Raw genomic sequence first — 27,802 nt, forward strand, 5'->3', positions numbered from 1 at the left:
GATATGAGTTTGCAAAACAAATAGAAATAGAAGATGGGGGAAAATGTTGACGTATGAGGAAACAGTATGAGCAAAGAAAAGGGGTAAGAGAGTGAAAAAAGGTGTAATGATGGGAAGAGCATTTTAGTTTACATAAACTGAATGACATGTAAATTTGGTAGAGGAAGAGGAAGACACGTGGTTGTAGAATATTTTCAGAGTATTTGAAGAAATAATGATCAAGATATTCCAAATTGGATGAAAAACATCAATCTACATATAAAAGAAGCTCAATAAACTCTAAGTAAGACAAACTCAAAGACAGCCACACCTAGGCACATCACAGTCAAAATATTGAAAGACAAAGAGAATCTTGGATGCAGCAAGATAAAAAATGACTCATTTGGTATAGGTACCTTCAGTAAGATGGTGACTTATCAGAAAACATGGAAATTAGAAGGTAAAAGGATGCCATATTCCAAATGCTGAAAGAAAACTTCAACTAGGAAGTTTATAACCAGGAAACCTACTTTTCAAAAATGAAGGAGAAATTATGATATTCTCAGATAAACAAAAAAAAAAATCAGAGAATTCATTGCTGGCAAACCTGCCCTACAGGAAATACTAAATGAAATACTTCAGGTTGAAATGAAAGGACAATAGACAAAAACATGAATTCACATGAAGAAATAAGGCATACTATTAAAGATAATTACATAGGTAAAGGTAAAAGCATAAATATAGTTTTTATAATTCTTTTCTTTTCCTATCTGACTTAAAAGGCACTGTATAAAGCTACAATTGTAAAACTGTGCCGATCAACTTATAACCTATAAAAGTATAATTTGTGTGAAGTAATAGTACAAAGCAGAGGTAGCAAGAACAAAGCTACATTACAACAAGTGTTTTGTTTACTACTGAAATTAAGTTGATGTGAATGTGAATGAGGTTGGAAATTATATTAATTGTAACTGCTAGGAAAACCACTAAGGGAAAAAGTATATGTGTATTTGTGTGTGTATGTATAAACAGACAACAAAGGTACTCAATTAGTACACTAGAAATTGTACATATAACTCAAGAGAAGGCAAGAGTAGAAGAAAAGAGGAACAAAATAGACACAAAAATTTTGAAAACAAATAACACATGGCATATAAATTCCACCTTATCATGACAGTAATGAATTTAAATATAAATTGACTAATTATAACTTGGCTAAATATTGACTAAATATAACTTGACTAAATATTGACTAAATATAACTTGACTAAATCCTCCAATCAAATGGCAGAAATTGGTAGAATGGATGAAAAAAATAGCCAACAATATGCCCTCTAAAATTACACACTGAAAATCAATAAGTTGAAAGTAGAAGGATGTTAAAAGATATATTATGCAAACAGTAAACAAAAGAGAGCTAGTATTACATTGATATCAAAACCAAAGACATCCCCCAAAAAGAAAACTATGGACCAACATCTCTTATAAATGCAGACGCAAAATTCTCAACAAAATACGAACAAACCAAATCTAGCAACATGTAAATTGGACTGTATACCGTTACCAAGCGTTTATTATCCTAGGGATGATTTAACATCCCTAGGATAACATCCCTAACATATCCTAGGGTTGATTTACCATTAAAAAATCAATTAGTATCAAGCATAATATCAATAAAGGACAAAAACCACATGACCGTTTTAACAGACACAGAGAAAGCATTTGATAAATACATCATCTTTTCATAATAAAGGCTTTCAAAACATAAGGACAGAAGGAAATTTCCTGAACTTGATGAAGGGCATCTACCAAACAGCAGAGTTAAGAAGACACTTGAGCAGGAAAGACTGCTTGCTTTCCGTGTTAGATGAGGACAAGACAAGGATGTATTTATTACCTTTTTATTGAACTTTATATTGGGGACTCTTGCCAGGACAATCAGGCAAGGAAACCAAGTAAAAGGCATTCATATTGATAAGAAAGAAGTAAAATAACGTCTAACTGTAGATGACATGTTCTTATATAGAGAAAATCCTATGAAATCCACATAAAAAATTAGAACTAATGATCAATTTTATTTGTTCTCACCCATTTCTCCCATCTTGCACCCCCACCTCTGGCAACCACCAATCTGTTCTCTGCAGTTATAAGCTTAGCTCATTTGTTTATTTAGGTATCCATTTGAGATGCCACACAGAAGAGAAATCATACAGTATTTTTTATTATCTGACTTATTTTACTGAGCATGATGCCCTCGTGGTCCATCTATGTTGTGGTGAATGACACGGTTTTGCTCTTTTTAATGGATAAATAATATTCCACTGTGTGTGTGTGTGTGTGTGTGTGTGTGTGTGTGTATGTATGTATATACCATAATTTCTTTATCTTTATTCATTGATAGCCACTTAAGTTGTTTCCATATCTTGGCTAATGCTGAAATGAGCATTATCTTTTCAAATTGCTGTTTTTGATTTCTTCAGAAAAATATCCAAAAGAAAATAGAAGTACTATTGCTGGATCACATAGTACTTCTATTTTTAAATTTTTGAGGAACCTTCATACTGTTTTTCCATAGTGGCTACACTAATTTACATTCCCACCAACAGTGTAGGGGGTTCCCTTTTCTCCACATCCTCATCAACATTTATTATTTGTAGACTTTTTGATGATGGCCAGTCTAACAGGTATGAGTTGATATCTCACTGTGGTTTTGATTTGCATTTCCCTGATAACTAATGATACAGAACATCTTTTCATGTACTTGTTGGCCATCTATATGTCTACTGTGTAGAAATGTCTACTCAGTTCCTCTGCCCAGTTTTAATTGGATTTATTTTTTTTTTTGCTATTAAGTTATATGAGTTCTTTGTATGTCTTGGATATATATGCTTAATCAGTTTACGCAAGGTTAAAGGATACAAAATCAATATATAAAATCAACTGCATTTTTTTTTTTTTTTGCGGTACGCGGGCCTCTCACCGCCGTGGCCTCTCCCGCTGCAGAGAACAGGCTCCGGACGCGCAGGGTCAGCGGCCATGGCTCACGGGCCCAGCCGCTCCGCGGCATGTGGGATCTTCCCAGACCGGGGCACGAACCCGTGTCCCCTGCATCGGCAGGCGGACTCCCAACCACTGCGCCACCAGGGAAGCCCCAACTGCATTTTTATACACTAGCAATGAACAATCTGAAAATGAAATTAGGAATACAATTCCATATACAATAGCATCAAAAACAATAAAATACTGACAAATTTAACAATACTTCCAGACTTGTGCACTGAAAACTACAAAACATTTTTGAGTAAATTAAAGAAAACCTAAATAAATAGAAAGATTTCCCACGTTCATGGATTGGAACATGCCAATAAGCACATGTAAAAAATGCTCAACATCCATATTCACTAGGGAAATGCACATCAAAACTTCAATAAGACATTATTTCATACCCAGGAGAATTATTAAAATAAAAAGCAGGGCTTCCCTGGTGGCGCAGTGGTTAAGAGTCCACCTGCCGATGCAGGGGAACCGGGTTCGTGCCCCGGTCCGGGAAGATCCCACATGCCGTGGAGTGGCTGGGCCCGTGAGCCATGGCCACTGAGCCTGCACGCCCGGAGCCTGTGCTCCGCAACGGGAGAGGCCACAACAGTGAGAGGCCCGCGTACCGCCAAAAAATAAATAAAAATTAAAAAATAGAAAAATAAAAATTAAAAACATAATAATAGGTGAGGGTGAGGATATGGAGAAATGAAAATACTCATAAGTTACTGATAGACTGACTGTAAAATGATGCAGCCATTTTGCAAAGCAGTTTGGCAATTCCTCAGAATGTTAAATATATATATGGCCCAGCAATTTGACGCTTAAGTATATACTCAAGAGTAATGAAAACATATGTCCTCATAAGTTGTACACGAATGTTCACAGCTGCATTATTGATAATACCTGCTGAATTGATGAATATAGTGTGATCTATTCCTACAATGGAATATTATTAATTCATAAAAAGGAATTAAGTATTTATATGTGCTACAACCTGGATGAAACTCTAAACATTATGAAAAGGAAAGAAGCCAATCACAAAAACCACTTATCATTGTATCAGTCTATTTCTATAAAATGTCCAGGATAGGTAAATACAAAGAGACAGAAAGAAGGTGACCTCTGAGCAGCTGCAGTTCCCTAGCCAGTGAGATTTATCCATGGTGCAATTATTGCTAATTGAAAACTTTTCCAAAAGAGACAGAAGGTAGATTAGTGGTTCCCAAGAGCAGGGGGGAGGGAGGAATGGGGAGTGACTGCTAATGGATATAGGGTTTGGGCGTCGGGGTGATGAAAATACTCGAAAATTGGATAGTGATGATGGTGGCACAGCTCTGAATATTGTGAGAAACACGTGTACATTTTAATATGGTCAATTTTATGGTATATGAATTATATATCAATAAAGCATTCACTACAAAAGAAAAAAGGAAATAAATTTAAAGGAAAGAAACAATCAATTATCTTTTATCCAAAGAGCAGATCTCAGCTTCTTTGTCCAAAATTCTTAGAGAAAATGAAAAAATGATAAAAACAAGGGATAATCTCCACGGAGATTTTTAGAGGTTTATTCAACTTCCCTTTACGTTACTGTTTACATTAGAATGTCTTCGGCAAATTATATGAATTCATAACACTTGCTTAGCAGAGGGTAGTTAAATTAAATCTACAGTTCAAAGTATGATAGGAACATAAACCGTTAAGATAATGTTCAGATTTGGTAGATTATCTCTTCAACTTAACTGTAACAAAAGTGAAATTATTTTCACACAAAACAAAATTTATTCTCATTAACACTCTACAGCAAAAAGGAAAAGGAATAAACAATTTGACAAGTTGAAAATCAACAAACCAAAATTGCTTTAGGATGAATTGTTCTAAATGTCTTCATTGTAAAAAACAAAACAAAAATTGGAATGTAACCATTTTTAGACTGTCACTTACTTCTCTTTCATGGTAAATTATATGGAATATATTTTACAGATTCCAACTACATTTTTGAAGTTTTAAGGGAATAGTGCTTCTTTGTTCTGAAATCCCATTAAAATAGATTACTTTTGTTAATAGATGCATATTAGAGAGTGTCAATGTTCTTATTTTTCCTTACTAACCTAAAGTGTACATCGTTGCACAGTAAAAAGGAAAAAAAACCAGAAGATATAAACTACAAGTAAAATTCTACCAGAATAACATCCATCTTATACTGACGCATTCTGGTACTAAATATTGAAAGGTTTTAGATAAAATCATCAAAAAGAGCAACATAAAATATTTAATAAATGATCTTCGATAATCGTCTGATATAAATAAAAGATAAACATCAATTTCATCTAGCTCATAATGCACAGTCTCTCAAAGATATATTTGTTAAACATTGTAGCTGAAAGCATATACACTTTAGAAATCAATGTGTAGGTAATGTAATTTCTTCATTTTGTATCTTATAAAATTAGTAATTTATGTTATTATCAACCATTAGCTTCCTATAACAAAAGACAAACTCCTAGAGTGGAAATTATAAATTGTGAGAGTTTTTATTCACTTGAATATAAAGTAAGAACACGCAACCCAACCAAACAAATATCTTTATAATTCATTTCACAGGGAGTTCATTTAAATTTCATCAAATTACTGGTATTTCAATAACTGCCTCTTTATTTTTATACAGTATTTTTAAGATAAATGCAAAATCAGTGTTAATTAACATTAATTTTGTGCCAAATGTTTACAAACTAAACAGGTAATCTTTCATCCTCTCAGGACCCTGGGATGCTGGCAGCATTCTTATATTCGTTTTTGAGGACCATGAAGTAGGGACTGAGTCAAGGTCTCTTTTTGACTCTACTCTGCAGCTTCCAAACATTAGTACCTATTCCCAAGAATTGTACTCCAGCTCTGGTACTGCCAAGTGTTTCTTTCGTGCAACGGGAATTACTGAAGAACCATAACTTTCGTATTAGAACTTTACATCGGAATGTAGAGTGTCGTACACTTAGGTGGCTCTTTTGGTTAAGGGTGACTGAAAAAGTAGTTCACAGTGCTTGCAATATCTCTGATCTTCTGTAAGAGCTTGGTAAGCGTCATTATAAAACTATTTCTAGACCTATTTACATGGAAGGGCAGCAGGACTTGAAGGTGATGTGTACTGCAAAACCAGTCAAGCCTTCCTGATAACTTTATACCCATTGCATTTACTGACACTATTTTGCTGGTATTTCTCCCCCAAATCTTATAATAGAAGATAAAACAATTTTTTCAGATACATTTTGACTATCATTTTATGTCCTCAGCTAATACTGAAAAAAAAAAACTACAACCTTTATTATTTAATAGAACAGTGATGGTGTTGACAAAGAGGGTTAAAAGTTTGAAGTTTTATAAATTTACATTAATCTTCTCAGATTTATTAATGAGACACATACATATTCATGTCTCAGAGGGTTAAATTACATTCCTTTGGAAGAAAACATGTATGTATAAGAGTTACATAGTATAACTAAACTATTAATTCAAGGAGACTTCATTTTGTTCATTTGTAGAAGTACAAAACGGGAAATCTACCTGCATTAATATGTCAAGATTTAGCACAGCCCTTACCCTAATTCCTTGCATATAATTCAGGACATTGGGATATTTTTTTAAAAAGCTAGCACTGAATGAGATTAACAGTTATATTTAACAACACATGGGAACATCCTTCTTTCACACAGTTTTTCCATTATAGATCATATTCAGAAATACAAATAAGAACAAGCTAACACCTTTATCAATACCGCCTCAAGAAAACTTGCCCATTAGTGGCCTTATTGTGGGGAGGGATCATTATCTGGTAAATTTATCAAGGTCTAACAGGCGACTGAAGTGTGCAACTTCTACCCAGGTCTGTCAGATGGCAGCAAAAGGTCCCAGTTAATCAGTATGCACAGGGTGAACGTGCATAGATGAAAATACTCACACCCCGACAAGCAGCTCTTTTGAAGCTTGCGGTCAGACCAGCATGGGAAGAAAATGGCCAGCCTGTTTGTTAGCCAACAAAGAGAAAGCAATACCAGAGGGATGCAATACCAGAGCTGCCCACACGAACAGAACCCTCCTCCCTGCCTTTATTTTCTCTCTTGCAATCAAATGTACCCATAAAAGAGGCATGCTAGGACCCATGGGGTGTTAATTTTAAAGCCTAAATCTTGGAAACTAGTTCTAATTCTTAGCGGACACAGCTTAGGAGCCTTCGTGTACAGAGTGTGCACTTGAGAACTTTATGTCTCTTCTCTTTATCTACAGTCTTCAATCAGCTAACATCTGAAGCTGACAAGTTGTTAACAATTTTTTTTAGTCCTAAGAAAAGCATTAAGAGTTTTTTTTTAATATATATCTGTTTTTAAATTTTATTTATTTTTTTGGTTGCATTGGGTCTTCGTTGCTGCGAGTGGGCTTTCTCTAGTTGTGGCGAGCGGGGGCTACTCTTCCTTACGGTGCGTGAGCTTCTCATTGTAGTGGCTTCACTTGCTGCGGAACACGGGCTCTAGGTGTGTGGGCTTCAGCAGCTATGGCTCACGGGCTCAGTAGTTGTGGCGCGTGAGCTCAGTAGTTGTGGCTCGTGGGCTCTAGAGCACAGGCTCAGTGGTTGTGGTGCATGGGCTTAGTTGCTCTGTGGCATGTGGGATCTTCCTGGACTGGGGATGAAACCCATGTCCCCTGCATTGGCAGGTGGACTGTTAACCACTGCACCACCGGGAAGTCTCGCAGAAAGGATATTATATGTCTTATAATATAAAACTATGTCAAAATATGTCAACATGTCAATCACAAACATACTTACTCACATTCTTAAATTTAATGAATTTAAATGGTTATCATTGCTTTTGTAGTTTGTACATACATTGGCCAGATTTAGCAAACAAAATAGGGAGACAAATTTAACTGGCATACTGTTTTTATTCTGTCGACCAGATCTACCTAAAAACTTATGAGAAAACAATATGTATATAGTTTCTATATGACCTTAAGTAATAGGGACATGTGATATGACCTTTAGTAATAAAAAGTGGGGGAGAAGTTAGAAAACCTGCCATACGCCACAGCAATCACCAAAACACACGCTGTCAAATTATCTACCTCGTATCCTCCACCAGCCAGTTTCAAGTTGAAATGAATACAGATGAATTGCTGCTTTTTCTCTAGGCTTATCCTAGATTTTGACAGGGCCTGCACATAACAAGGCTCTTAATGGAAGCTGAAATTGTCTTCAATTATACCCAGTGTTTAAAGGTGGGTCAGCCTGGCTTTTTAAGCTCTTCAAATGTCTCTGATTTTTGTCAGGGTTACCAAATTAATAGGACTCCATGAACTTTTGTCCTTACTTAAAAGTTAAAATTTAGAGCAAAGTACTACATACAGTATGATGTTTTTTAAAGATTTCCCATGTTAGGTTTGCAGATGAACTCACAAGTCTAGGCATGAGAAGGAATTTGAAGAAAATCAAGGCTAGGATTGAAGTTGAAGTTTGTTGCAACCAAGAGGGCTGACGATGTTACGGTCTCTGATTTCAGAAATGGAGGGGGACATTTTTCATTTATGATTTATTCATTTATTTAGCAAATATTAATTAAGCATCTTCTCTTCTGTATTCTAGGCATTGGGGATGTAGCAGTGACAAACCAGGCAACCGTATCTGCCTTCATGGAGCTAACAGTCCAATGTGAGGACAGAGGCCATGTATATGCTATTTTAATTTGAATAAAAGTTCTTTTGAAATAAAAAATTTCCAATGTTTCTTTTTCACATATATGAATTATTATATCTAAATGTATCTTATTCTGTCCATTAGTTGAGCATTCTTATTGTATCTTTTTAGTTTCATTTTGATCAGGGGATAAGCAGGTAAGAAACATATTCCTCTGCACACTTTTTATTTAAAATTCTGAATCTTTGTAAATAACATCGGATCAAATATATTTAACACATATTTCTTTTCCCATCCCACGCCACCCTGCCACTGAGACTCAGTGTGAAAGGAAGAAATATTTGTTATCTTTTTTCACATGTTAATAGATTTGCACTATTGGAATTCAAAATTCCTAGAGATCAAAGAGCTTTTCAATCAAAATAAACAGAATTTAGTTTGTATTTAACATAAGTTTCCTCTGACATTGGTCACGGACAAGTTGTGACCCTAATTTTATTAATTCTATTACATTCTGCTTTCCTAAAATTGTCTTATCTTGGAAAAATTAAATAACATGTTTAAAACAATTAATACCACATCTTAAATTACTTACAAACTCTCTAAAATGGCAATAACCTCATATCGTGAGCTTGTAACATGTGGAGACAATTGTTGCAAAGAAGCAATTTGTTCCTGGAAGCTCCATTATCTCTGACATATGTCATTATTATGCAGTGGCAAACTTTTCTATTTTGGGGAATCTCTCAATCATTTTAATTAATTAAAGGAAGTGAAGAAACAAACTCTGCTAAAAGCTGAACCTATTTTTCATATGTTTAATTTTGACGATGTGAATGATTTCTATTTTCAGGGATAAGTATATGAATGTATATGCAGATTGGTCCAACCCACAACAATTTTATGACTGTGACCCAGACTCAAGTTTACTCAGGTAAACATGATGATCCTCTTCTTCAAGGAGCTCATTAGTCTACAGTGGGGATAGACGTAAATTCACAACCAAATAATGTGGACATTGCAATGATATTAACGCAGAATACTACAGAAGTAAAGAGGGATCCTTCCAAAGGTAGTGGCCAACAGTTGTTATGTGCACTAGGTACTTTAGATGTATTCACTTTAATTCTTATAACCACCCAGTGAGATGGGTACTATTATTATTTTCATTTCACTGTTGCAGAAATCGAATCACAGGATTTTGTTGTTGTTTGTTTTAAAGTAATCTGTTCAAGGCCTCCCATTTGGTAAGTGGCATAGCCTGACATGGGAGGTTTCAAGGAAAGTAAGCTGAAGATGCTGTATTAGTCTTAAAAGATTAGTTAGAATAAGGGACACAGAAACAAGGAAAGTGTAATGGAGATACATTTTAGGTAGAGAAAACAGGACTTAAAACAGTACACAGGTAACAAATATATGCTGTGTGCTATTTACAATAGCCAGAACATGGAAGCAACCTAAATGTCCATCAACAGAGGAATGGATAAAGAAGATGTGGTACATACATACAATGGAATATTACTCAGCCATAAAAGAGAACAAAATAATCCCATTTGCAGCAACAAGTATGGACCTAGAGATTGTCATACTGAGTGAACTAAGAAAGAGAAAGACAAATATATGATATCACTTATATGTGGAATCTTAAAAAAAAAAGGTGCAAATGAACTTATTTACAAAACAGGCTTCACAGATGTAGAAAACAAGCTTATGGTTACCAGAGGATAAGGGGGGGGGGTGGTGGATAAATTGGGAGATTGGGACTGACATATACACACTACTATATAGAAAACAGATAACTAATAAGAACCTGCTGTACAGGGAACTCTACTCTATACTCTGTAATGGTCTATATGGGAAAAGAATCTATAAAAAAGAGTAGATACATGTATATGTATAACTGATTCACTTTGCTGTACACCTGAAACTAACACATTATAAATCAACTATACTCCAATAAAATTTTTTTTTAAAAGGCTCTGTGCGGGGGGCTTCCCTGGTGGCGCACTGGTTAAGAATCCACCTGCCAATGTAGGAGACACAGATTCGAGCCCTGGTCCGGGAAGATCCCACATGCTGCAGAGCAACTAAGCCCGTCTGCCACAACTACTAAGCCTGTGCTCGAGAGCCCATGAGCCGCAACTACTGAAGCCCAGGTGCCTAGAGCCCATGCTCCCAACAAGAGAAGCCACCAGTGAGAAGCCTGCGCACCACAATGAAGAGTAGCCCCCGCTTGCCACAACCAGAGAAAAGCCCGTGTGCAGCAACGAAGACCCGATGCAGTCAAAAATAAAAATAAAATAAAATTTAAAAAAAAGGCTCTGTGGATGGAATACATGCAATCTTCACTTTGCAATGGCAAAACCTGGAAGGTGGAATTCAGAGAAGATGAGTAGAGTACTCATGAACTCAGGGCTTCCTGAGGAACAGTGGACTCTGATTGGCACGTTGGCGGGTGCGGGGGGCTCCAGGAAGCAAAGAAGAGTTTTAAAAAGAGGTGGTTGGGGCAGTTTTGCTGGTTATAAAGATCATTTTGATAATGGATGATGGATTTGAGAGGGACGAAGCTGGAGGCAGAGCAGCAAGTCAGAAGGGCATTTCAGTGAGTGAATTACAGCTACTTTGAATGGAATTAGAAGAGAGGATGGTTTGAAAAGTACTCAGGAGGCACATGGGGCAAGATTTGCTCCTTGACTGGGTGTGAGGTGTGGGCAAGAAAGAGACTTCACAGGGATAATTCTCAAAGATTTAGAAGAGTTTGGATGAACAATGATGTCATAAACTGAGAAGGAAGACAGAATTAAAGTTGGGAGAGTTTAGACGCATTGAGTTTGAAACACCTGTGGGTCATTGAGGCCCAGAGGTCCAGTAGTTTTTTGAATATTCAGGTCAGGAAACCAAGCAGGACCTATGGGGCTCCTGGGCACAGAAGCATTTCTGTCCCCTGTTTCTTATGTCTAGGGAATAGACCCCAGCCTCCATGACCTTCCCTGAGTTCCAAAGGGCAGATTCGAATGGTTGCTGATCAGGGAAGGGAGGGGATACAGAGACAAGGGAGGAGCTGTCAAGACACAATAGTGCATCCTTGGGGCAGGTCCTGGTTCCCCCCAAAGGGTACACGTAACGATATCTTTAAGCTCTTTTTTAACATCTTTATTGGAGCATAATTGCTTTAAATGGTGTGTTAGTTTCTGCTTTATAACAAAGTGAATCAGCTATACACATACATATAACCCCATATCCCCTCCCTCTTGCATCTCCCTCCCAACCCTCCCTATCCCAGCCCTCTAGGTGGTCACAAAGCACTGAACTGATCTCCCTGTGCTATGCGGCTGCTTCCCACTAGCTATCTACCTTACGTTTGGTAGTGTATATATGTCCATGCCTCTCTCTCACTTTGTCACAGCTTACCCCTCCCCCTCCCCATATCCTCAAGTCCATTCTCTAGTAGGTCTCTGTCTTTATTCCTGTCTTACCCCTAGGTTCTTCATGACATTTTTTTCCTTAAATTCCATATATATGTGTTAGCATACGGTACTTGTCTTTCTCTTTCTGACTTACTTCACTCTGTATGACAGTCTCTAGGTCCACCCACCTCACTACAAATAACTCAATTTCGTTTCTTTTTATGGCTGAGTAGTATTCCATTGTATATATGTGCCACATCTTCTTTATCCATTCATCTGTCGATGGACACTTAGGTTGCTTCCATGTCCTGGCTATTGTAAATAGAGCTGCAATGAACATTGTGGTACATGACTCTCTTTGAATTATGGTTTTCTCAGGGTATGTGCCCAGTAGTGGGATTGCTGGGTTGTATGGCAGTTCTACTTTTAGTTTTTTAAGGAACCTCCATACTGTTCTCCATAGTGGCTGTATCAATTTACATTCCCACCAACAGTGCAAGATGGTTCCTTTTTCTCTACACCCTCTGCAGCATTTATTGCTTGTAGATTTTTTGATGATGGTCATTCTGACCGGTGTGAGGTGATACCGCGTTGTAGTTTTGATTTGCATTTCTCTAATGATTAGTGATGGTGAGCATCCTTTCATGTGTTTGTTGGCAGTCTGTATATATTCTTTGGAGAAATGTCTATTTAGATCTTCTACCCTTTTATGGATTGGGTTGTTTTTTTGATATTGAGCTGCATGAGCTGCTTGTAAATTTTGGAGATTAATCCTTTGTCAGTTGCTTCGTTTGCAAATATCTTCTCCCATTCTGAGGACTGTCTTTTCATCTTGTTTATATTTTCCTTTGCTGTGCAAAAGCTTTTAAGTTTCATTAGGTCCCATTTGTTTATTTTTGTTTTTATTTCCATTTCTCTAGGGGGTGAGTCAAAAAGGATCTTGCTGTGATTTATGTCATAGAGTGTTCTGCCTATATTTTACTCTAAGAGTTTTATAGTGTCTGGCCTTACATTTAGGTCTTTAATCCATTTTCAGTTTATTTTTGTGTATGGTGTTAGGGAGTGTTCTAATTTCATTCTTTTACCTGTAGCTGTCCAGTTTTCCCAGCACCACTTATTGAAGAAGTTGTATTTTTTCCATTGCATATTCTTGCCTCCTTTATCAAAGATAAGGTGACCATATGTGCGTGGGTTTATCTCTGGGCTTTCTATCCTGTTCCATTGATCTATCTTTCTGTTATTGTGCCAGTACCATACTGTCTTGATTACTGTAGCTTTGTAATATAGTCTGAAGTCAGGGAGCCTGATTCCTCCAGCTCCGTTTTTCATTCTCAAGATTGCTTTGGCTATTCAGGGTCTTTCGTGTTTCCATACAAATTGTGGAAATTTTTGTTGTAGTTCTGTGAAAAATGCCATTGGTAGTTTGACAGGGATTGCACTGAATCTGTAGGTTGCTTTTGGTAGTATAGGCATTTTCACAATGTTGATTCTTCCAATCCAAGAACATGGTATATCTCTCCACCTGTTTGTATCATCTTTAATTTCTTTCATCAGTGTCTTAGAGTTTTCTGCATACAGGTCTTTTGCCCTCTTGTGTAGGTTTATTCCTAGGTATTTTATTCTTTTTGTTGCAATGGTAAATGGGAGTGTTTCCTTAATTTCTCTTTCAGATTTTTCATCATTAGTGTATAGGAATGCAAGAGATTTCTGTGCATTAATTTTGTATCCTGCTACTTCACCAAATTCATTGATTAGCTCTAGTAGTTTTCTGGTAGCATAGTTAGGATTCTCTACGTATAGTACCATGTCATCTGCAAACAGTGACAGCTTTATTACTTCTTTTCCGATTTGGATTCCTTTAAGCTCTTTATAGAATTTAAACCCCCAACAAATGGAAGATGTTAGCATTCTTCATTCCCGATTAAAGGAACCAGAGTAGGTCTTCAAAAAGGCCATGTGAGGCCAGATTAAAGGAACCACAGAACCTCATCAGAACACCTGAGACCAGATTAAAGGAGTGCAGGGCCTGCACACAGCCTAATCTTATCAGCAACTCCACCCTTGAACTTGCCAAATCCTCCCAGGTTGGGAAGTACAGTTTTTGAGGGCACAAGCCTGCTGTATCCCCCTTTAGCTGGCAAAGCAACAAAGCTCTTCTTCATCCAGAACCCTGTCTCAGAGAGTCAATTTGGGACCAGTGCACAGAGGCCAAGCAAGCTTTTTGCATCAGAAGCAAGAGAAGAGTTTACCTGTATAGAAAGTGGCAACAGATCCCTCAAGCTTAGTGCACACAATGGGGTGAGCTGTGGGTGGTGAGTAGGGCCCTGAGGATCACCAATGTTCAAGGAGAAGGTTGAGCAAGGGACATCCATGAAAAATCCTGAGAAAGAATGACTGTAAAAGCAAGCCCCATATAAGAAAGAGGAGGTATACAAAGAATATCAAATGAAGCAGAGAGGTCCGACTTTAAATTACTAGCACATGATTGAATTAAACGAATGTATTTTCTTCCCTAAGTAAAATTATTTATTTAATCAAATTTTAAAATATTTATTTACTTAAAGTATTCAATTAATTATTCAATTCTCATATATGGAGCTCAATGGATTCTGCAATACTCAGAATTACAATTTTCAGTGGTAGTTGTATAGCTTCAAAATCCTCTTGATGAAATCATAGCGATACCAGAGGCCCCTGAAGACAGTGCGTTTGTCCTCTGTCGAGGTTTAGGGACTCTTCCCACCACTGTGTTGCAACTATTCTATGTGTCCAGTTTTAAAGGAAACAATTACTTGTTTAATATTTTTTTAATAACCTATAAAGCATAGATACTAATTCTGTACTCAAAATTCTTTGAGATAGATTTAGAAGTCATCTAGTTCAATTCCAGCATTTTATAGCAAAAACAATAATAGCCTAAATTTAATAAGTGCTTACTTTGTACCCATCGAAGTTCTAATTGCCTTATAGGCAGAAACCCAATTTCCCAACATGTATGGGACAAGTGAGATAAATAGCTTGTTCATGGTGACAACATCAGTAAAGGTAAAGCCACGATTCACACCTACAGTGATGCCCAAATCACCTACTTAGCCGCCCACCCTTGTGGCAGAGGAAGGTAGGAGGCGGCACTGGCTGATACGACTAGCTGGTTATCAGAGCGCTTCCTCAGACGCGAGGCCCTGTCGTCTGCCCCTTCTGACTCATTGTTGATAATATAAGAGAATTAACCACATTTTCAGACATTGAAATGAATAGGAGATGCTGATACTACTCACCAAGCATTGTCTTGGCAAAAGCTTATCCTGGGTTCAATGTTTAGGCCAAGTATGGAACCCTAACCCATAAGCATCCCTCAGTTCCAGCGGGGATGAAGCCCAGCATTCAGGGGAGGCACTGTGGCAGCTTTCTCACCGGGCGCTTTAGGTTTCAGCTCCCTTGCAGATATTCCCTGATCCTCAAAGGGACAGTGGCTGAAGGAATTTGAAACGACCATTTGCTCTATCTGTTACTAGTGACGCCCTGTAATTGACATCTCTCACCAGAAAAGCCTTCACCGTACTGAATCATCAGAAGCTCTCAACCTACAGTGCCAAGGGATTTGAATTTACCATAAAATATTAACTAGTCTGTAGTAAAGACTAAGAAGCTTTCCCTAAAATTACCAAAATAGATAACCCTTTTGAATTCTGAAAGAGGCTAAAAACACATTTCAGAGATATTAAGTGGCCAGCATTCCTAAAACTTGAAACATATGTTTGACATGAGACATGCATTTGCTGAATTATTCTACACACTATCCTTAATCAACAGGTGTCAAAACATGAAACCACAGAGTACGTTCATTCCTTTCAATTACAAGGAGAGAGAGAGGAAGAAAATTAGGAAACGAGCTGAAGATACTGAATGCAAACTTCTATTCAGGGCTTGAAAGTAATTGCCTCTGGCCTGCAGAAGAGTTCAGTCTTTGATACCTGGATTTGAGCTGAATAATTACACATAGTAGATTTGCCTTTGGGACGACAGTCTGACATGAAGGAACTACATCTTAATCGAAAGTATCCATTGCTATTCTCTTTCAAGTTCTACCAACTAGTAATATCTTACAATTTTTACCAAGAGCAGTGCAATCATTGGCAGTTCTGAAATAGGTTATACAGTCAAGTGCGATAGTATTGTGATTTAAGTCCCTTCCTTTTCCTAAGTGGTGTCTACTTCGTGGCTCCCCTGTACTTGATGATTCAATTTTAGGAATCAATCCTCAGTTCCCTGATCCCTAGTAAGTGTCGCCTTATTAGACTTGGCAATAAAGCTGCTCATTTAGGAGGAGCAAGACATCTGCACCCTAGAAATTAGAAGAAGCGGCATTGGCTCCTTTGATTTTTTGACTAACTATACAGTTTTAACTATACTGTGTACTTTTGAAATGTGTCATATCTCTGCAGATGAATATGTAGTTCCCAGGATACCATTCGGCTAAAATTAAGGTAGTCATCATAAAGTGTACCTTATGCATTAGTACCACTTGCCAGTTATGAGAAAGTGTTCCTGCAGGAAGAAAGTATACACCTAAGAATACATCACTGATGCGCTTATAGCTTTTAGTATCTCCTATTAAGCTGACTGTCCGCTGTGTAGAAGCTACAGATATTTAAATGAAGATCTGGTTTATACGTCCCTGAATCTTTGTCCATCACAATGACTTCTCCTTTTGATTCACAAATCCTTGTGCAATGAGGGACCTATGGGAATTTATAAGACAACCATGTCGCCTATGGTCTTAGGTAAGCTGTCAGGACTGCCAAGCCATTTGGGTCTCTTCAGGGCTTCATACTGATGTATAGGGTAAAGGAAAACGCAAAGATTACGGCCAGCAAAAATATGTCCAGGGATTCCCAGGAGCTTATGGTACAACCAAGAGTCATCTTACTAGGGCATCTTGGGCTCAGTCCAGCTTCTATTTCCATGGAGACACCTCCACTCGTGTATGTTTCACATTTCACAGAGAAGCGTGACAAAGTTGTTTAGTAGGTGAGCACGCACATAGGCTGCTTGGTGTCATGCGACCCGGGGTAACTCCAGATGATTATAAGAGTGGTCTAGGAAAGCTATCTGCTGCACCTGGGAGCCAAGGGACAGCTTGGTCCATTCGGTCTCAGGAGATATTATATTACGGTCACTCCTGGGGGTGGGGAGGAAGTCCCAGGTCTAAGAGAATCTGAGCTTGGAAGTCATACCCGCCTGGGGATGATGTCTGACTGAAATCTAACAAACTTGTACTGACTCCTAGTGCTTCACGCCACTATGGGTATTACTATGAGCATTACTATTATCCAGAAGTGTTACTTAAAAAGCACTGATGCAATTACTTTAAAAATTTTGCAAAGATCAAAAACAAGTGCACTGAACTTTGGAACATGAAATGTGCCTTTTTATAGATACAGACACTATATTTATCTGACTCCAGTCTTGGGAAGTTATTTCCTTCATCATTTCATGAAAATTATTCACGGTTAAAAGGTAAATTTTGTTAATTTCTCCAAGCACATGGCAATCGTTTAGACCTTCAAGCACGAACTTATATGAAGTGGTCACGGATTTTCCTGCTATCTCCTTTCTATAGTGAGCGACGTGTTTTTCCTAACCTTTCAGTTTAGAGAGTTTTTTTTTTTTGAAAGTGAAAAAAAATAGTAAAATTGTGTCTTGTTGTTTCTGAAATCTAGGGTCACATCAATCCTTTCTAAGGTCTCCAGGCCTGAACTGGCAGAGCTGAGACTTGGATTCGAGACTCTAACACATAGGTTGTTAACTGCTCGCAGTATTTGTATCTGTTCCGTGAGTCCATAATTTTATAACAGTACTATAAAATAAACAAATATCTTCTTTTCTTCACAGAGCCTTTATTTTCTAAGAAGCAGTGCTTAAACTGAGCAAAACTAGAGGAAAAAAAATGTACCCAACCTGAAAAAAATCAATTGCTTAAATTTTACTTTAAACCCTAAGTGTATCTCCAATTAGGTTGGAGGTGGCCTTAATTTATCCTGCAGAAACATGCAAAACTCAAAATGATAAGTGACGGAGCTTAAGTTTATTCAAGACATAAAATTAAGCTTCCCTTGTCGCTGTCCCCCTACAATGTTGGGGTCAGTGTTTTCTGAGCTATGAGGCACCTACTAGTTTCCCAAGTGGTTTGTAAACATAAATATATTCCACTTAGTTTTAGTAGATAAGACAAAAAAATAAAAAATAAAGGGAAAATCAACGATGTGTATCTAATGAGTATCCAATGTTAGATATTTGCCCATTCACCCCTACCCCTGCACCCCCAGCCCAGCTGCTCTGTTCCAGAAAGACTCTCATTTTCTGGGGACATTTTACACAAGAGTGGCCCCGGCGATCTCAGAAGTGTCTTGGTTTCTGTGAAGTGAGGCTGCCTAAATCTGGAACAATACATCCAGAGTAAAGACAGACTCAGATGATCTACAAGAGGACAGCCTAAAATCCATTCACCTACCTCAATAAATTCTACTTTGAATCAGCCTGGGAAGCCACGTGAAACATGTCTAACTATGTTTTATGCCCTATTTCATTACTTTGTGAGCCTTTCAGCATGTTAGAAACACTCTTCTCTCCAGGAGGAAAGCCCTGATTGGCCCCCTGCAGGGCTAAAAGGCCATTCGGACACTGGGATTTGTGTGCTCAAGTCATTACTTTTCTCATGAATTCTTCATTCTACTATGTGTGTGTGTACACAGTGAAATGATGGTTTCTATTACGACCCTGCTCCTAAGGTGAGAAAATGGGTAATAAATTAGATTCAATTATCTAGAGTGTCTATGTAACTGTAGTACAGTTTTATCAAATTGAAGATAGTATCAGAATGGTTCTAGCTTCTCAGAATTAGATGTCTGAGAAAACTACAGAGGAGAGGAACCCTGAATGCCTCAGCAGAAAAACCATCCATTTGAGGTTAATCTAGCATTTATCTCAGCATATAAAGTTGACCTAGTGTGTGACCTAGGATGTCACCTCCCTGAGTTTCTATTTATTCATCTATAAAAGGGTACAAATGTGCCAGGTCACCTGCAATTTCCTTCATCTCAAAGATCTTACCAGTCTAATGTGGAATTGTTCCTCAGTTGACATAAAAGACAATTCTTATTAGGAGAATTTTGTTAAAATGTGTTTTATCAAGACAGATGCCCTTGATGTTTAAAACTTGTCGGCTTATCAAAAACCCTGACTGATGAGAGACTGATCATTTTCTAAGGAACTGTTATAATTCAAGATAAAGGAGGAAATATTTGTGTTTTTTTTCATTGTGTCAATGCAGTGATTTTTTTAAAAAATTAAGAGCAGGTAGATCTTTAGGCACCAAAAAAGGATTGTTTGAAATACAAAACATTCTATTATTAAAGCTCACCAGCTGAGGTTTGCTGACAAGAGAAATCATCATACAACATAACCTTTTATTTCATCAGAGGAAGTCATCCCTACCCAAGATCTGAAGCCCCAGATCCACAAAATGGTTTCATATGAGTGACAATCCTACTCAAAACAGCTGTCTGCGAGGAAAATAAATGGGATTTAATCTGCCATAAAATGAACGGCACAATTTATTTTTCTTGAGGAAGTCATGCCTTGTGACATTGGTGAGCTGTAACGGTTTTGCTTTGAAAAGAAGCATCCCCTTCCATGCCAAACCCATATGAATTCATCCATGTGGAGTTTTCATCCAGAAAAAGCAACTGGAAAGCCAGATTGGCTCACCCACCACCTGAGGATGGGAGCTGCCCTCCCCTATCTTTAAAAGGACTGCTTTAAAACATGAGCCCTAAATAATTATTCAATTCAGAGAGAGGTTTTAAGATGGTTGGTTATTAAGGTTGAAATATATGAAATGATCAGCCAGCCATTAATGTTCTACAAAAAATGACAATTTCATATGCCTCAAGCTAATATTTAAAGAGAATAGAACTGTAAAATAGCAAAATGCTAGTTAAAAAAATGACAGTTAGATGAGATTTATCATTTCTTCAAAATGAAAATATTTTTTAAAAACTTAAAAGCAACTAATAGACGAAATATAAGTACTTACAACCCCTAAATTGACAAAATTTTCTGTGTGGGCATTTTTAAAGACCTCACAGGAATTAACAGTATTTTAAATGTATCTCATTCATTCAAGTACACAAAATATTTTTTAAATGATAAAGAAAAAGAAAGCGGTAACAAAATTTTTCAACTGTGAAACATGCTTTAATATTATATATGATACCTAACTACAGCCCAACTAGACAAAAGAACTTAAGTGTGCCTCTTCATTCTATTTTCCAAGATACTTATTTTTGTGTTCAAAATTCATCTAGAACTGGTCCATTCCAACACTCTAGTCTCAAATTCTACATTAGAACATTTTTAAAACAGTTTCTAAGACCACATAAAAATGTCTATTTGTGTGGAAGTTTCAGCACATGTATCTCTATTCAATCAAATATAAATTTTACTGAAATTGAACTGAAACAAATAAATTTCATCAAATTTGATATATTAGGACTTTATTGAGAAGACAGAGGATATCATCCCCCAAATTCTGAACCTTCCAGTGCCAGTCTTATAGAGGCTAATTCCTAAAACAATTCATCAAGAAAAACATATACCTTTATAGAATCTGAAGACCTTTTATCCTAATCTGCAAAAAAAGGATCTACTTAAAATAGGCTGTTTCTACCAGAATAAAGAAAGCGTTCCAGTGGTATTCATGAGGATCGTGACCCTCGCGATTGTGTGTAACGCTCAGGAACAATCCTGAAAACTGCAGGGATTAGTCACATTTGCTCTACAGAAGAAAAAGGAGAAAGCAAAATGCTGGTCTAAACATTACGGCAAATATCAGGCTCAGCAAGGACACATAACTCGTTATTTTGTCAGATACGGTCCTTTGTTTACACAGACATTTACAACACGTGAGACTGGAGTTTTCGTTTAAAAGTAAGAGGGAGAGAAATCCCAGGAGTGCTTTGCCTTCCGAGACAGCTTCTATTCAAAGCATATGCTGCCACTGACGAGTAGGATTCATACTTTACAAACACGTAAAGACATTTTTATGAGCTGATTTTGTGTTTTGGAACTTGCAGAATGTACGCTTCATAAATTGTCTTCCCTATTTTCCTCTGACTTTGAGAACATATAACTGTTCTACGTTCATATTTACGACTCTATGCCCTGGACTCCCTTCGGCGGCAGATGCAAAAATAATTGCGAAAACAGAACAGTTTTATTAAAACTGTACATTTCATCCTTATGCGGCATGATATGCAAATTTATCAACAGAAATCAATCAGCTTTCTTTCACTTCTGTAGCAGGTGATGATAAATTTCTAAAAGTGTACAGTTGAATTTTATAATATTTTCTCAGCTCCTGTTACTTATTAGTATTTACTATTGTATTTTGATTTTAAAATGCAATTATCCTTACAACTTGAAATCTGAATAATAAATCTAAGCAATTCCAAGATTCACTTAGAGTGACCGGCGCTCAATAAATCTGAGACATAAAAATGGCTTGTCTTACGGTCTAGTGGCCTGACGGAAAACCAGCACAAAGGCATTTCCGTTGACTGTCACCTCTGAATCTTTATATGCACTTTAGTGTTAGTATTTTATCATTTAAGATAGAAATGCACTACCATTCTTCATCTATTTTACAACCTTTTCACACCAATGATACCTTCCAGCTTTGAACAGTTGTAAAACTTGTGCCAACTGCTTTGTCTGGTTATGGAAACTTTCCTTAATGGTATACTTGGAGACTATCTGAGTAAAGTAGAACCTGGAATTCAAGACTCATCATTACCACCTGTGAAATGACTTAAAATATTCTCAGTATTTTAAAGATTTATAAACAATTTATCTATGTGAAGAGTCTAAGATTTTGATGGTAATATGGACCTTTAAAGAAATTGTGTGTGTGTGTGTATACACATACGTGTGATTTCTGAATTTGGCACGAAAATTATTAAATGATTTCAAAGCAAATTAGATCTACAACATATTGGAAGGCACATTTGTATAACAAAGAAGGAAAATTGGCGAAGGAGGAGTAACAGCAGTAACCTGAAATTCAACATAAAATGCTACAAAATGAGTTCATGAGAAGGCATAGTAAATGTCTATAAACTTGTGAAAATGCCAACATTTATCAAAGAAATGTTATCACAAATGTCACATAAAATAATGTAGAGGTAACACTATCGAATTCCCATCCCAAATTTCCCCTTGCAGATTTATAAATCCAATATCAATTAAATGCTAAATAATAAGAGTAGAAAAATGTACGTCAAAATAATATGGATAAGACACAGGAGATTTTTGAAATTAAGCTATTTATGCATTTATATTACTCACTGAAGCTCCAACCCCAATTCTGAGACACATGACAATTATTCTGAAACCCTGATTTGCATAAAAATGACACATAGGTTTTGTTGAAGTGAAGATTCTGATATATCTGGATGGAGCCTGACAGTCTGCATGACTGGTAAGCCTCAACGTGATGCTGACGTTGCTGATCTATGGACCACACTTTGAGTAGCGAGGACCTATGCTCCCTGAGGAAGAGTAAACTAGATTTCTTTAAAGTGGCTGATTTTGCTAGATCGGAAGGATAGTTTTAAGTTTGTGATTTTCCCTCTAACTAGAACATGGAAAATAACAGGTCTTTGTGAAACTCTAACACTCAGCTCCCTACTTTCCCTGTCCAGGAAGTTTGAAACAAGCAGGGGCGAGAGTGAGTTAGTGTGCATGCGTGTGTACATACACATCCAGGGCACAATAGTGCCCTCACACCTGCATTAAGGGAAGTGTATCAGCAACTCTCCTGTGAGTTCCCTCGGTTTAAACTTGAATTCCTCTAAGCACACAAACTTTAGAGAACTGTCAGGTTCAAATCTGCCCTGTCTCTGAGGCTAAGCCCCAGCTTAGTTCACACATTTCAACATTTTCCGTGTGGATGCCGTGAAGGTTGCCTGGAATTTGGAGATAAGCCCAGGATTAGTCCTGCTTTAAAGTCATCATGAAGTCTTGTTAGAAGCCTCAAGTTAAGTTGTTAAATGTATTTCTGAGAGCTTACTGGAAAAAAAATATATATATTCACTAACTTTGGTAAGCGTCAGATAGCAAAAACATGGCGTTGGCTTTGAAATTTTACCTGTAGGCCTGTACCTTCCTGTTTTTATAGACAGTAGGCTTATGTTCTGAGGCTAAAACAACACTCTGTTTACCAAGCTCATTTCAGGAAGAATATCTAAACTGAGAAGTGCTGGGATGTTCATTTTTTAAAAGCATTTTGATAACTGGGTCAACTGGGTAAATTCAAGCTGATTTTTAGAAAGCACTTTGCACTGATTTTATAATTCTAAAATACTTTAGTATTTTTTTCTCTATTGCTATGAAACCAATTGTGCAGAATTCACCAATCATAGAATGATTACATTTTTTGGAACTATGAATTCCAAGCGATATTACACTTGTGCTATTAACATGGCTAACATGTTGGCTTTCCTTTTCTTTTTTTTTTTCATGTGTAGCTATTCTACTGACCTGAAAGACATAAAATATAAAGCAGTAATGTTTGATTAAATCTTGTCAAAATTTTATTGCCTTTAGCCAAAGGACATTAGAGAATATTCAAAAGAGCTATAGTGCCAAGGTGTTAAAATGCATACTGAACAGACTTGGAACTAGAATATATTTCTGAAAATAAATATGAAGTGTAACATTTCAGAAATAATTTCCTGAAGGAGGCCAAAAAAATCCCCTATATTTTCTTGTACTTTAAAATTTGTCTAGCCTACTTAACTTGATTTTTAAAGAAGCGGTGGAAAATACTCCGATTTCTGGGTTGTCCAAAAGTAAAAAAAAAAAAAACATAAAGTATAATAGCTTTTAACAGCATGGCTATGCATCATATCTGACTAAAAAGCAGAGAAAACTTCTTTGTCTTAGAGGCCCTGTAAACAAGAAATGCCTGGAAATACCTTCCTTCTCTTACAATAGTAAAAACAACCCTGAAAGGAATTTTTGATAAACATTAAGGTCACTGACATAATTTAGGGAGGTGACATGTTCTATTTACCCTCCTTTTGTTGAAACTCTAAAATTTCATTTTTCTTCAGTACCCGTATAAACTACCTGCTTATTAGTAAAACTGGAGATTTAAAAAAAAAAATGTTAAGGCAGTCCTAATTTTTCCAACATGTTATAAATGACCACAATTCGTCTTCATATGCCTTCTATGAAGGCATGACTTCTAAATAACTTCTGTTGCAACTGGGGTTGTGGGGGCGAGGTGGTAGGTGATAGGTAGATGGGTAGATGATGGATGGATGGATGGACACATAGACAGAGGACTGACTGATTCAATTTTGTGAATAAGATTTCATTAAATTGAGAGGATCTCCTCACAAAAGTATGTAGAATATTGATGTTGTGTTTCCGGACAGTATTTGGGGAGGAGTGGTCAGAAGTTGAGAGCAGTTGCTCTCCTGTGGAGCACAGTTCCTTCAGCCATCAAAGTAGGTCTTCATCACAACCTCCCGGGAGGAGGTACTTAGATAACTAATGAGTTACTTATCCCCATTTTGATAAGGAATTTGAGACACTGCGAGGTTAATTTACCCAAAGTCATACAGTTCATAGTTGGTATCAGGATTCTAACCTGTGTTTACCATGTTGATTTTCTAGATTTCTCACAATTCAGAAAGCAGGAGTGATGCTTTTAGGTTCACCTAAACCCTAATATTTTATCAGAAGAGATTCTGTAATCTGAAACAAAAATTTGAGAGAAGGGCTTCTCTTATTCCATGCACCTTTAGAATTATGGTGTATTCTAAAAGATTTGTGGAAGTATTTTTATCACATGTGTTTCAACGTTTAGTCTTACACTATCGTCAGGCTAGTAAAATGACAAGCAATATTCAAAAAGCTTTCCCGTTTGAAAGTTTAATGATCATAAAATACGACTTTCGACTTGATAGTTCACAGGAATAGAGTAACTAAAGGACAGATTTACGAAAGCATTAAAATAATGATTATCCTTAAAAATGTCCCGCAGGAAAGTCAAAATCACCATTACTCTCCCAACCAATCCTTTTTGTGTTGCTTCATGTCACTAACAGCAATGACATGGACCATGCACAACACACTTCCTTCCTGGGTAACATTCTAAGCAGAAGGGACAGTCTATCAAAGTCGCTACAGAAGGGACAGTCTATCAAAGTCACTACTATACAGAGATGACAATGATTTAAACTCAAGACAAAAGGAGATGCCACTATTTTCTCCCTCTTTAAAGACTTTCAGCTGAAAAATACCTTTGAGAAATATCCAGCAGAAACTCTACAAACCACAGTGTACTGCTACCAAGTGTCTCCTACTTTATTACCCCCAGGTCAAAATTCTGCTGTAGGAAATAGTTTACCAAGACAAAGTTAATTATGTAGAAAATTGTCCACAGATACACTGTCTTATTTCTCTTGGTACCAGTCAATCAAAAAATGCCATGTATTTGGTGATGTGTGGCCCCAGATCTTTATCCCCTTTTTCATTCTTTTATTTAAAAGCACAGTTTTAGCTTTAACACATGAAATGCCTATTTTTAGCCCGAGGTGGTAATGACTGCTTTGAAATAAGTAGCCTCAATTAGAATAAAAAAGAAATCGATGTGTTATTTAATTTAGGTACTTATTAGATACTGATTTAGATACTTATTGAACACACAACTGCAGAAGCAATGCAAGGCAAAAACTACTTTGAAATCAACCTAAATTACCAAGTTCGTAGTTTACTATTTTAATAGAACAATAGACAACCTTTTTTTTGGCCTACGAACTTCAACACATGTGAATTACCGGCAAACCCTGAATCAGTTTTTGAAGCGAATCATTGCAGACAAAAATGCTAAAGGAACCTCAAAGCTAACACACCAAGCAGTTTTACTTCTACAGAATTTTCAAGTACTACGAAGAAAATGTTTCTGTTGCAAATGAGATTTCCAAAACCTCAATTAATCCATAGGATCTCAAGACGCATGTCCTTGAAGGCATAAGAATAACACGCAAACTCGTTTCCTGCCGCTCTTTCTTACGCACATACAGTACAGTTGAACAGAGCTCCTTCATGCGAGGAAACAGAAGGTACATGAATATCTTTAGAAGAGGTTTCCGCCTCTCCACTCACACCAGCCAAGAATTTTACTTTCCCCCATTTAGAGTGAATATGATTTATCAAGTCCTAATCTCAAGAAACTTTCTATAATCTTATTCCCCTGACTTATAAACCAAACTGTGTTCATGAGAATAGTAAAAAATAAAAAAAAGAGCAGAACTGTGTCAAATTTCCTAATACACCGCATTCCAGGCCTTTCTGCTGTTATTATTGTTCAGATATGATAAAATAGCTAAAATTGCCAAGTAAAAATACTTATTTGGGTTACTTATAATTTCCAGTATTTATGAAGTAACACAAGCACAGCCTGGAGAATGTATCACACTGGTAAATAACAGAGCAGATCCTTTTCAGAAAGGGGAACAGATTTTCTGGTTCTACTGGAATATTTCACCATTCATATGTACTTACCGTAACATATTTTACAATGTTTGTCCTGAAGCTGCAGGTAGAATTTGAGGCATTCTGCCAATACCTCTCTAATTTACAACAGAAATGTAATACAAATTTCTTATAGGTCCCCAAATGATGCCCATAACTTTTCGTTCAATTCCTTTCGCATTTTGGTCAACATTTTATGAAATCACAGCATCACAACATAGACAAAACTTTATCATCTCCTTTCAGATAGAATTAGAAAGAAACCATCACAATGATCATCTGCTTTTTTTAAAAAGCCAGTAATGATTACGTAGGTGGTAAGAGAATCACATGAAATATTATTAACAACATCTTACCTCTATCACTGAAGTCATCGACCAGGATGATTTCTGCAATCAGACTTTCTGGGGTTCGGTTGATGATGCTGTGGATGGTCCGGAGGAGTGAAGTCCAGCCTTCGTTATGGAATGGGATAATGATGCTGGTGTTTGGTAGCCTTTCCAGGTACATCTTGTGCTTACAGCTGGAGATGACAGAGGAAGGAAAGGCTATATCAGATACAAGACTGTAATATGTCTTATACTGCCATTGACTCATTGTGTTATCAGACAACTGTGAAAATTAGACTTTGCCTAGTACTTGCCCAACCAAAGCTTCTACATCATCATACTTACTCTACCCATTCCTGGAATTCATTAATGATCTCCTTTCACACTCACTCTTAATGACATAATTATTTATCCTCTGTTATACCAATGGCTCAAAAACAAGGTAAGAAGTACACTTGTGCTTCCTGAAATGTTGTGCTCTTGTTAATATGTTCTCTAATAGTAATAAGGATAAATTATAGGTATTAACAACATTTCCACTGAGCACACAGCTAATGTTAAACTTTCTGGGAAAGTTTGGAAATTTAACTTCTGTAATATTTATGCCCAATTAATCAGTTTTGGTTGTGGTCTGTTTCCACAGCTGGGCAGTATTTAAGGCTCTAGGGGAGAAAAGAGTCTTAAAGTGAAATAAATGAAGAGTTAATCTTAAATAGTCACACACTGATGTAACTGCATGGTAAGATGACATTAAGATC

The 27,802-nt window shown here is 36.9% G+C and overlaps 1 protein-coding gene across 1 annotated transcript in view; it reads right to left on the bottom strand.

Moving 5' to 3' along the window:
• GALNTL6 (polypeptide N-acetylgalactosaminyltransferase like 6) overlaps positions 1-27,802 on the bottom strand; it is a gene marked incomplete at both ends in the record, with an annotated part of 1,149,883 nt that overhangs the window by 601,204 nt on the left and 520,877 nt on the right. The window contains one exon of the mRNA XM_082657046.1: positions 27,072-27,238. Within this exon, the coding sequence (XP_082513172.1) occupies positions 27,072-27,238 (167 nt within the window). The remainder of the gene's footprint in view (positions 1-27,071; positions 27,239-27,802) is intronic.

The sequence above is a fragment of the Grampus griseus genome, assembly GCF_964374135.1.
Source record: "Grampus griseus genome assembly, chromosome: 6".
In the NCBI taxonomy this organism is placed as follows: domain Eukaryota; kingdom Metazoa; phylum Chordata; class Mammalia; order Artiodactyla; family Delphinidae; genus Grampus; species Grampus griseus.